The following is a 13,370-nucleotide window of genomic DNA, read 5'->3' on the forward strand; positions in this document are numbered from 1 at the left end:
TATTGTATTTGGTACTTGGTGTTTATCTCCTTTGTGAGATTGTGATTTATTAGTGGCCTTTTTTGTATTTGTGATCTCTTATGGCTCTTAGTGGCATTCTTTTGTATTTGGTATTGTTTCATTTCATCAGATAGGTACACTTGCGGTACGTGTCCAAAGGGTACAATTTGAAAATAAATAAATAAAAATATATATACACACACACACACACATATATATATATATATATATATATATATATATATATATATATATATATATATATATATATATACATGAGAAGGGAGAACCATCCAAGCCAAGGATATATATATATATATATATATATATATATATATATATATATATATATATACACACATATATACATGAGAAGGGAGAACCGTCCAAGGCAAGGAAAGTCCAAACCACTTTCAAAAATAAATTCTAGATGTGTTTTTTTGCAAAACTGAGTGCATGGATATGATCTACATGATAAAAAACCTAAGGCCCAACACTTGGATCCAGCTTTTTTGATGTGTAAATGAAATTTTATAATGTTCTAAAAATCAACGGTTGAAATTTTTGACTAAAAATCCTATTTATGCAATAAAAAAACTTGATCCAAGTGCTGGTTCTTAGGCTTTTGAATCTGTTTACTTAGATTTGCAAAAAATTACATCTAGAATTGATTTTTGAAAGTGATTTGGACCTTGTTGTGGACGGTCCCCCCCTCTCTCTCTCTCTCTATATATATATATATAGATAGATAGAGAGAGAGAGAGAGCACATATATACATACAACAATGCAATGTCTTACAAAATGCTCTACATATGAAGTTATAAATTGTCATTTACCAACTAAAGTGTGCTACTCAAAATTTAAAAGAGTTGAAGCTGAATTTTATTTCGGTGCATTGGGAAGCATGCTACTCAAATTTTACTCTTTTACAATTCCTATTCAATTACTTGTGAGATCGTGATTGTGTTTTAAGTAAAAGATTGGTTGGTGGAGTGTTCGTGCTCTTTATCGGTGGTGCTCGCTTGGTGGTGGAGTGCTCGTGATCTTCCTCTTCACTATTCTTTTCTTCTTGTTCTATCTTCTTTAGCCCTGGTAAAAATGGATGACAATGAAAATGTCATCATAAAACCAATCAAACTCAATGACTCAAATTAGAATGTGTTGTGGAGACTAGTGAATGGTATCGATTCGGAACCCAAACTAATCCTTACTAAAATAGAATGTGAGAAAGAAGTACCTCTTATAGAGGATGAAAAGCCAAGACAATTTCTACCTACGAGAAGAAATGGAAGGAATGGAGAATGGGGCATGACAAGATTATGTCTTGGCTTATTAGTGGTATTGATATTAAGAAGTGTCTTAGTCTTGCTAAATTCGAACATGCAAATAAGGCATGGGATTATCTCAAGAGAATGTATTCTCTTAAAGATATTACACATGTCTATAATTTATAAGACAAAATTCGTATTATAACCCAAAGAGGAAGAAGCATTAAAGAATACTTTAGTGAATTATCTGATCTTTGGAATGAGTTGGCTCTTCTTGAGCCTAGATGGCATTGTCTCGAAGATATAAAACTCTGCCAAAAACAAATAGATGTGGAACACTTCTATCAATTCTTGAATAACCTAAGACCGGAGTTTGAGTCCACAAAATCAAATCTCCTCCATAGAGGGAAAGTTTACTCTATTGAAGACAAGATTGAAGAGCTAAGTATGAAGGAAAATAGGGTAAAAAAGATTTCTAAGAATGATTATGACTCAGTTCTAGCCGTATCTAGGTCGGGAAACTATGTTCATACTTACAAAGCACCACACTTGATCATTATGGAAAACACAACAATGGGTTTGAGAAGAAAAAAATATTTGCTATTACTGTCATAAACCGTGATACGTCAAAACTTATTGCTCTAAGTTGAAAAGACCTTATGAGAAGAAGGTTGCATCGATTGCACAAGAGTTAAGTGAGTTCAAAACTACGCATGATTCATCTATTGGGAACATGTCTTTGACTCAACTAGTAGAGACTCTTCAATCTCTACTCAAAGGAGCTTCATCAACTGAAGCCACAGTCTCTTCATTTGGTATCATTGATCCCGACTTTTGCTTTTTGACTCAGGTGCCTTATTTCACATGACACCAAATGGTGATGATATCTTATCCGAATGTATTTACTCAAGCGGGTCAAATGTGTTTACTGTTGATAGGACATCTCTTGAGATAAAAGGAATATAAAATTTTAAAAATATTTTTCAAAATTCAAAAAGGTTTTTTATTAAAAAAATTAGATATATTCCTAAATTAAATTTAAATCTTTTCTTTGTTTCTTAATTATCTGACCATGAATGTAATGTTTTCTTCTCCTTTATTAGTTGTCGGGTGTAGGATCGCCAATCAGGGAAGCTGATTGGGGAAGGCCATAGATAAGGAAGTTTATACCCAAGAATACCTTTTGTTATAATGTTTAAAAACTAGATTTGGATTTATGGCATAAAAGACTTGGCCATCCTAATATATCCAAAATTCAGTATTTTTCAAAGATGAAAAACTTTTGTAATTCTGAAAATTTTACATGTGAAAATTGTATTATTGGCAAAATAAAGATATTGTTATTTCAATAAAAAACCTTTATCTCCACACTTATCTCTACACGACTGCTTGAGTTAATACATTCGGTTGTTTGGGGCTCAACACTTGTTATATCTAAGGGTGGGTTTGCATATTATGTAATCTTTGTTGATGATTTTACTAGACATACTTGTATTTATTTCCTTAAACACAAATTTGAAGTCTTCACATTTTCAAATATTTCACAATTTGGTCAAAAATAAATTTAAAAACAATTTCTCTATCTTTCACACTGATTCATTGGGAGAATTTAAAGATTACTTAGATTTAAGTTGTATTATACATCAAAAATCTTGTCTTTACACTCCACAACATAATGATTTAGCTGAAAGAAAACATAGGCATATCATAGAAACAATAAAGACTTTGTGTATTTCAAACCAAGTACCTAAAGATTTTTGGGTTGAAGCCACATTAACTGCAGTTTGTCTCATTAATAGTGTATCATCCTCTTTTTCAAAAAAATGTATCACCGATTGAAAAACTTTTCGAACTAATTCCTAATTATTCTATATTAAGAGTGGGTGTAAATGATTTGGTTTTACTGATAAGAATGATAAACTTTTTTTCTGTACTATTCCTTGTGTCTTTTTGGGATATGCGAATAACTAAAAAGGCTATAGATGCTTTGATTTTAGAAATAAAAAATATGTTTCAAGAAATGTGTTTTTCTTAGAAAAAGAAAGTTTTTTTTTAATTAAAAAATCTAAGAAAATAATTGAATTTTCTTTCTTGTTGGATTTAATTCCAAAGTATGATGATTGTGATGTTGATCTCGATGAAGATCATGAAGTTAGAAGTGATATAGTGAGTAAAGAACAATCTTGTGATAGTGAGATTAAAGAAGAACAACTTCATAAGGATCAAAGTTGTATTCAATATTCCAGGCATAGTGATTATGAACATCCACATGTCCTTGAAAAATATACTGATAATGAAAACCATATAGAAATACAAACTGGAAGTCATCTTGAGTATCAAAACCTCCTAGGGAATTTGTGTCTTATGATTCTTTTTCACCTAAGTACCAAGCCGACATTGCATTAATATATTTCTTCATAAAACCCTCGACCTATGCGCAAGCAAAAGAATATTCTGAATGGGTAGAATTCATGAGGGTAGAGTTAGATGCCTTAAAAAAGGCAAATACTTGGACTATTCAAGACATTCTCTCAGGAAAGAAAGATATAGGTTGTTGATGACTGTATAAGGTAAAAACCAAAAGTGATGAAACTCTTAAAAGGTATAAAGCCAAATTAATTGTCAAGGGACATTCTCAAGAGTATGAAATAGATTATAAAGAAACATTTGCTCAAATTGCTAGGATGACCACAATTAGGACTTAGTAACCCTTGCCACTCAATATATGAGTTGGATGTCAAGAATGCATTTTTTAATGAGAATTTGGTTAAAGAAGTTTATATGGAAGCACTACCTGTTATAACTATTCCTAAAGAAAAAACTCTTCATTTAGATAAAACCCTGCATGGTTTTAAACAAGTATCATAGGATTGGTATAATTGGTTTAGTCAAGTTATACTTGATGTTGATTTTCAATTTTGCATGACTGACACACTTTGTTTATTAAGATTTCTGATACAAGTATTATTATTCTTCTCCTCTATGTAGATGACATGATTATCATTAGATGGGACAAACAGGGAGTTGAACACATTAAGAAACTTCTCAAAACACATTTTGAAATGACTGATTTGAGTTTTTTTAAATATTTTCCTGGTATTGAAGTTGTTTATTTTTCTAGAGGTTATTTGTTGACTGAATCTAAATTTATTTTAGATATTGTTGGCAGGTCTGAAATATCTCATGATAGAAAGATTGACACTCCTAAAGTTGTCAATACCAAAATAAGAATTGACGACGGAGAACCACTTGAAAATCCAATACCGTATAAACAACTTATTAAGGCATTGTCTTATCTTTTAATTACGAGACCTGACATAGCGCATGCAGTTCACGCAACCAGTTAATTTCAGTATGCTCCCACATCTATTTATAAGAGAGTGGTTTTACATATTATTAGATATATTAAGACTTATTTATTTAGGTCTTTTTTTATCCGCTCCTTCATCTTTAGATTTAACTACTTATACTGTTGCTAACTAGGAAGGTGATCTCAATAACCGACACTCAACCATGTGTTTTTGTGTTTTCTTAGATGACTCGTTGATCTCATGGCGATGCAAGAAGCAACAAAAGGTTTCTCTCTTCTCGACTGAAGCAGAATACCGAGTCATGGATACAATCACTATAGAGGTAGTCTGGGAAAGAAGATTGTTGACAGATATGGGCATTCAGATTAAAGAAGCATCACGAATGTGCTGTAACAACAAAAGTTTCATCTACATCGCCAACAGCTGGACCTTTCAAGAACGAACTAAACATATTGAGATGAACTTCCACCATGTATGAGAGGAGTACCTACATAACACTATTGATCTTTCTTATTTTACTTCAGAATATTAGTTGGCAGATTTCTTCACCAAACCTCTTGCTTCTCCTAGATTTCACTTTCTTTTAGGCAAACTTTCGGTTATCCAATCATAGGTTTGAGGGAGAGTGTTATATATATATATATATATATATATAACTAGCTTAGTAACTATTCTTGGTTAGTTAAAACTTTTGTTGGTTTAGTTTGAACTAGTCAATACTTGTTGACTAGTCAACAAAAGAGTCGTTGGGGAGGTCCAACGACTCTAAATAGTCGTTGGACCTTCCCAACAACCCTTTGGAGCTTCCCACTCTTGTGTATATATAAGGGGGTAAAACCCCTCTCATTCTTATGCTTCTTTTATGGATTCCTCTTGAATAAAATAATATTTTTATATTTGTGAAGTGTTCCTTGTGTGCCCATTGAGTCGGTTTTGTTTGTGAGCCTATTTTGTGGTTCTTTATGGTGTTTTCGGTAGATCTTAGTGTGGCTCTTTTGTGTATCCACTTAGTGATTTTGAGAATATTGCTGGAGGTTCTCATTTCCTTACATATACAATACACTTTTTATGGAACTTACACTGCACATTTATTGGACCATAAGATGGATAAAATTGGTCGAATTATGTTGAAACCCAGCTGATCCATACCAAGGGCTATATTGTATCAGTACGGGTAAGACAAGGTTAGGGCACTAGTATGAGGACCTGGTAAAGTACTAGTTTACATAGATGCATTTGAGACCATGGTACAAATGCCTCCCATGTGAAGAAGAGACAGGGGTGAAGAACCTTGGTGGAATGGAGAGAAATATTCTAACTAATCTCCATGGCAATCCTTTGCCAAATAATTCCAGAAGTCTGTGCTCAAGATGGACAATGCAAACTACCCAGAAACTTTTCTTCTTTTATTTGTTTTTCTTTTTGGCTTGAAGGGTCGAGCATGGAAAGAGAATTTTGTGAATTCGTAAAGCTTGTTGTAGAATTAAATAAATGTTTTGGCACTGCCTGTGGAGCTTTAGGAAATAGTCACCAATGAAACATATTAGGTGGAAAGTTGGAAGAAGGAAATGGAAGCTTTTCTCGAACAAGGCTTCATATCTAGAAAGTGCCAATGTACAACAGTTCCACAACACGTGGCATGTGCTGAAGACAAATCCCTTGATTGGATGGGACTGGAAAATATTTGTCCAGATTATGTTGAGAAAAAGGAAATGTAGTGCTAGTGAGGAGGTTGAGACGATTCAACACTGCACCAAAAGATTGCTTATTTTTTGTGGTACTGCTGATGCTTCTACTGCCCAAACAGGCGATGCGAGAAAACGCACAGATAATGAATGGGAGATGGACATACTTCGGGGAAATATCCCGATCTTTATGAGTTCAAGTGGCTATTCTTTTATACCTGAATTGATGTACTTCTTTCAAAAGAAGTTTACATCAATCTAAAGAGAGGACTTGTTAATATATATACCCGATAGGGGTAGTTTTGTCAATATACCCGATAGGGGTATTTTAGTCTTTTTACATAGTTGTTTCTAGAAACAACTACTTTAATTAGGTTGATTGTTTTTGTATTTTCCTTTTTTTCGTCCTTTTTGTATTATACATTGGGGGTCCCAACATAGAGTCATTGGGGCCCTCAGCAGTCACAAATATGACTGTTGAGGGCTCCCAACGACTCCATGTGGGAGCCCCCAATGGCCTCTCATGTCTTCTTTTTTGTGTATAAATAAGGGATTTCACCCCTTGTAAATGTAATGCCTTTCAAGGCTCACTCTAATAAATATTTCATTATTTTTAATGCTTGTGTAGCCTTTTTAGGCTTTTTATTGTCCCTTGTGGACTTCTTACTTGTATGCTTTAGTGCTTGTTCATTATTGGACTTTGTAAATGCTTGTGCATTCTTGAGTTATATTTTCGCATACTTCGTTACAAGACTGACACTATCTAATTGAGAAAGATATATAACTTAGAAGTTCATCATCTGGTGAAAATCGTTTGATGTCCTCGTAGAAGGTCAAGGTCTGGCTCAGACAATCAATGAGTTCCTTGGTTCTGGTATTTTACCTGGAACTTTACATCGTACTGCCAAAAGTGATTCAGGCTTATATTTTTAGTGTTGAAAATGAATGTTAAGGGTAAAGCTTTACACTTTCTGGCTGGCGGCTTTTGAACTAATAAGTGTCCTTCCATTACCTTGTGGTGGAGGTAGATAGATAAGTTACTTAAGGTTCTAATATATATTGAGGCTGGACAAAATGGCACGTTGGCACTTTAATATGTACTAGAAGCAGTGATAACCATGGGGATTTTAGGCAAGTTCATACGTGATGTTCTTTGGTAAAGCTGGCATTTTGCAAGAAAACAAAAACAAAATCTTCTTATGGACTGTCAGTCAGAGAAAACCGATAAAATTTGCTAGTGCTTCTGTTTCCTACTAGGCCCAGTTATCTTGTTCAAATTCAATTTGGTGTTCTCTGTGTGAGTAGCTTTTGGCCTTCTATTTGCTTCCTTCCATATTCCACTATATACAATTTTTTATTGTGAAACTCTTAAACAGCTGTATGCTTTCATATTGCAACTTTTATGGGTCACACTTTAGCCATACGTGTGCTCTCTTATATATTTCTCCAACCGCCCCCTCCCCCCAACAAGACACATGTATTTCTTTTTTAAAATAATGTGATCTACTTTTTGAAGAATTTTTTATGGTACACCTTGTATTACTTTTTGGCCTTAGAAACAAAACATTTTATATAATTTCATGGTGGTAAGGTGTGTCACGAAAGTGGCGCGGAATACAAGACACTCAAAACCCAAATCCTAATACCAACATGCAATACATATGAATGAAAAATAAATACAACACAAGACTTTATGAATATGTATCTTCATTAATAATAAACCTTGAAATACATAATTTGAAATACATAAGCCAAAAGAAAAATATTACACAAAATACCTCACTACACAAATACACTCACACTCATGAGCCTAAACTACCCATCACTCTCTCAACCCTTATATATTCACACACCCACATATTTATAGAGAAGAGGTAAAAAGGGATATCATTCTAGCCGTTGGAGGGGGTCCAACGGCTAGAAAAGGTCAACCTAAGTTGACTTAGTCAACCTTAGTTGACTGATATATATATATATATATATATATATATATATATATATATATATATATATATATATATATATATATATATATATAAGATACATTATCTTAACATCCCTCCTCAAATTTACGGTGACTCATTGTAAGTTTAAAAATACAAAAGTGATCCCATTACATACGATATCACATTCTTTCATAATACAAATTCTTAAAAGGGCTTCTAGATCTTCCTTGATATGCTTGAAAGGTCTCTAGAATCATCAATAACGCCAATACTTTGAGAACCTATAAATAGAGCAAAAGAGCAATCCAACTATATATATATATATATAGATAGATAGATAGATAGATAGATAGATAGATAGATATAGGTATATTATGGAGAGAGGATGGTTAAACATGCAAAAAATACAATATAGAAAATATTTAATAAAACACTTTAAAATCATTTAATGGAAGAAGAATTTATCATTAATTTTTCAAACACAATAGTCATTGAGAGACTTACTTCAATAGATAATTTTTAAGAAACCGTAGTTCTTAATTCACGAGAGAACATAACTACATATTATTAAAAATAGCGATGCAAGCATAAAATATCATAAAGATAAAATCATTAATCACTTTAATCATTCATAAAAATTATGCATTATTTAAAGTCAATACACACATATATCTATCACAAAAAACACATTAATGCGTAATAAGCTTGGATTTTTAAACAACATCAATATCATGAAGAAATAACTCACAAAAGAGTTTAAATCACAAAAATTCTCAAAGGAGAGTAAGGTACTTATAGATAGATTTTCTTTCAAGAACAAATCATTTTTACACATCGGAAGTTATAAATAAACATGGATCAATTAGAAGCAATATTAACTACATAACTACTGCATATATGAATGAACCATGCAATAGTTTAGAATCAATGAAAGTCATGTATGAACCAATTTTTAAGAGATAACAATAAAAATCTTTCAAGAAATATGAAGAGATTTAAAATCCCACAAATATCAATAAATGCTTAGACCAAAGAATCTCACAATAGAGATACACACCAACAACTCTCAAAGAGAGTTACAAACAAAATATAAGAGTTCTTTCATTAACACATGCTTAGAAAAACATTAATTAAATTTATGCAAAACATGTATTTAACATATCTTTGATCATTCAATTATATTTAATGCAAAATGCATGAAAATATTCCAATAACCATTTCCCATACAAGAGCAAATGAGTAGTAAAATTTAGAAATTTTATGGAGAGATTTAGAAATTCTACATAACATAATGAATGATATTTGCAAATTTTGACAATAGTTTGAGCACCACAAACAATCACTTCACACGACCTCCAAACCTCAAAATTCAAGTGTATCAATGACTAGAACAAGCAAATAATCACAATACCACTAATGGGCTAAAAAATACATGAAAAGTGTGAATAATCAACATCTCTTGTTTACATAAAATGATACTCAAAACAAGTGTATCAACCACTAGAACAAGAGCATAATCGCAATGCCACTAATGGGCTAAACAAACACACAAAAGTGTGAATAAACATCTCTTGTCTACATATAATGACACTAAAAATAAGTGTATCAGTGACTAGAACAAGCGCATAATCATAATGCCACTAATGGGCTAAATAAACATACAAAAGTGTGAATAAATATCTCTTGTCTATATAAAATGACACTTAGATATGAGGCATAATAGGAGGAAACACAAGCTTTAAGAGAGCTTGTAATGAAAACAAACTAATGCCATCGAGAAGAATAAAAAAATAATTTTAACAATCATTTGAAACTCTATGGTTTCAAAAACATAACTACCATCACAGAAAAAACAAAATATCAAGCATCCAATACTGGAACCTTTGTCATACAAACAAATGAGTGGTAAAACACACACATAGAAACCGAGGTCAATCACCTGCCAATTAGATACATACCTATACTAACAAGATGTCATGAGGTGCACACACAACTCATCCCAGCGACTAACTCGGATTTCTAACAACAATGAGTTCAGTGGCCAATCAACCATCAATCATACTCAAGGCAAATGACAACACGTCATTCATAATCCTTGGGAATCTAGACTGATAAGATGACATGAGGTGCACACATAACTCAGCTCAACGGCTAACCCTGACCCAATAACAAGGACAAAGTAAATGATTCATCAAACAAAGTTTTGTGATGGACTAAACAAATGCCATAACACAGCAATAAAGAACTCACGAAAATAAATTTCAGATAATGTGAGTTCGAATACAATAAATGACTTGAAAATCATTATTTCAAACCAGTTTTAGTAAAGATTTTTAGGATATGATGTAATCACGTGCAAACAAGGTGTCAATTGACAATATATCATAAATCTTGTGTAAGCAAAGGCAGCCAAGAAAATCTTGTGCTAGCTTACCCTAGATCATAAGTCCATTAAGGGACCAAAAAGAAATATAATCAAGTAAAAGTAGCGGAAGCATAAAAACAAAGATTCCAAGCACCATCATTCACTAAGAGGCACAAGAGCTCAATACATAAAAATGTGGTAGCTTTCTATAAGAAAAAAAATGCCTAACAACGAGGCATATGCACATATAGGGACTCATTAAGAGCACATCATGGATGTTTACAAAGAGATCATATAAAATATATAAAAGAATTCTTTCAAGTACATGATAATAAAGCTTGCTCATGCAATCCAATATAAGTTGATATAACAATCACAAAGGTTACTTATGGCATATACCCAAGAATCTAAAACAAGAGTTAATATTCCATCAAATATAAGAATCACTCCTTAATCTCATAAATTTAAACCATCGAAGATCATACTCAATTAATCATTAATCCTTTACAAAATTATTTTGCACAATAAGATTGTCTTAAATATTGTCAAACATTGGTGTTACACAATCATAATAACGCAATCTCATGAGAACCTATAAAACATTCATAACATTTTTAAACAATTTATAGCCTCTACAACTCAATGAGTAAATCATTCAAGAGTTTAAAGCATGTTTTTCGACATAGAAATTCACACAATATATCAAGAATCATGTTTTTGAACTCAAAAAATCATGTCAACACATTGACACAATGATGGAGAGCATACAATATTGAGGAGGACAAAAATATATTCAAAATATCATGCATATCACAAGCTAAGATTCATCAAAACATCATAATATTAAAAAATCACAAGATACATGTGAATACACTCATTAAGCGTCATACAAGGGAGGACATCATAAAATTTAGTATTTTGCAAAACACAAAAAAACATATAAGTTTTTAAGAAACCACATACTTTTTGCAAAATACATTTATCTACAATCAAATATATATTATGTTTACACAAAACCATATGTCAAGATACAATAATTTTTATAAATTCTACTTTCAATGAATTTATAAAAAACATATTCATTTTAACAAGTCAGAATTTTTCCTTTGAAGCACGATCACGAACAAGACTCCAAGACCATGATGCCTTTGCTCCGATACCATATCACGAAAGTGGTCCAGAATCCAAGACACTCAAAACCCAAATGTAAATACCAACATGCAATACATATGAATGAAAAATAAATACAACACAAAACTTTATGAATATGTATCTTCATTAATAATGAACCTTGAAATACATAAGCCAAAAGAAAAATATTACACAAAATACCTCACTACACAAATACACTCATACTCATAAGCCTAAACTACCCATCACTCTCTCAGCCCTTACACATGCACACACCCACATATTTATAAAGAAGAGAGGAGAGACAAGGGAAAAAGGAAGATCCCTTCTAGTCGTTGGAGAGGGTCCACCGTCTAGAAAGCTAGCCATTGGACTATCCTCCAACGGCTAGAAGAGGTCAACCTAAGTTGACTTAGTCAACCTTAGTTGACTAATATATATATATATATATAATAATGCGTAAAAAAGATACATTATCTTAACAAGGTGGACAACTTGTGAATTTTGCTAGAGTGATCTTGACCAGAATAGAACCTTTTATAGTTGAAGTGTTTCTTGTTCCCATGTCTTTGGCTCTTTATCCTTCAGTCTTTTCAGATATTCTCTGATGATGAATATATGTCATATATCCTGTTTCAGATGCTTTCTGGAGCCAGTTTCAGTATGCCAGAACTTTGAAGCAGGTGAAGCCAGTAGTTTTGCTTCACAGGATGTCCAATTTTATTTTTGTGTGAATGTCTTAAAAACAATTGATAATTTTCTTATTGCCGCTTCTTTATTCGGATATATATCAGGGAAGGAACATGGTGAGAGTAATCATGCTGCAGAAAAGGAAGCACTAGTGCAGACAGATGTTGTATCAAAAGAAAATGCTGCCAAGCCTGATGAGTATGCTTTCTGATTTTCAATTTACTTGTATCTTTTGTCTGTTTGGTTGCTGCTAAAAAGTTATTGGTAGCTTAGATCTTCATTTTCCTGATTTTGCAGGATGAGATTTCTTAAAGTAGCAGATAAGAGTTCTTCCTTCTTGTTAAATGTGGATTTGCCATCAGAGTTGAAATGCTCCCTCTGCAAAGCTATTTTCAAAGAAGCTGTGATGATTCCCTGCTGTCAGCATAGCTTTTGTGAAAAGTGTAAGCCCATCTATGAGAATTCTGATGTTGATTGCCAACATATTTGGTTTGGAAATTCCTGTAATCTCCTTTAGTGATGGAGTAGCCATGACATTAAATCTACAAGCATGGTAATGTCATTTTAATGTGTTTTAAATGTGACAGTTCCCCTTGACGCTGTGGTCCAATACCTGAAGTTTTTTATAACTGATCTATGTATTTGAGTCCGCTTTTCGCTATTTGTGGTTTCCTTGTGGATGTTTATGATGTATCTGTTGTTTTGGCCAACAGGCATCCGTTTCACATTGGTTGAGAAGGCAAGGTGCCCTCGATGCCTTTCACATCGATGTAAAGTAGATGATTTGCTTCCAAATGTATCACTGAGACAGGCAATCAAACGTTTCCTTGAGTCACAAGTACTAATTAATAGCCTAGACAATGCTTCTCATAAGTATCCACCTGGTAAATGTTTTTCTTTTTCTTTTTTTTTTCCTCATTCTATTCCCACTTTTCTGTAGATATTTGACGTTAAGAAATATTCTCTAACCATT

At 32.7% G+C, this 13,370-nt stretch overlaps 1 protein-coding gene across 4 annotated transcripts in view; it reads left to right on the forward strand.

The window, feature by feature from the left end:
* The window catches only part of LOC149846881 (uncharacterized), a 46,613-nt gene that overhangs the window by 16,653 nt on the left and 16,590 nt on the right, over nucleotides 1–13,370 (forward strand). For all 4 annotated transcript variants that reach the window (XM_089996631.1, XM_089996633.1, XM_089996632.1 and 1 more), the window contains exons 5-8: nucleotides 12,347–12,390; nucleotides 12,502–12,595; nucleotides 12,695–12,840; nucleotides 13,111–13,281. In XM_089996631.1, the coding sequence (XP_089852757.1) occupies nucleotides 12,347–12,390; nucleotides 12,502–12,595; nucleotides 12,695–12,840; nucleotides 13,111–13,281 (455 nt within the window). The remainder of the gene's footprint in view (nucleotides 1–12,346; nucleotides 12,391–12,501; nucleotides 12,596–12,694; nucleotides 12,841–13,110; nucleotides 13,282–13,370) is intronic.

Source organism: Nuphar pumila, chromosome 2, assembly GCF_984573655.1.
Source record: "Nuphar pumila chromosome 2, dmNupPumi1.hap1.1, whole genome shotgun sequence".
NCBI classification, from domain to species: Eukaryota; Viridiplantae; Streptophyta; class Magnoliopsida; order Nymphaeales; family Nymphaeaceae; genus Nuphar; species Nuphar pumila.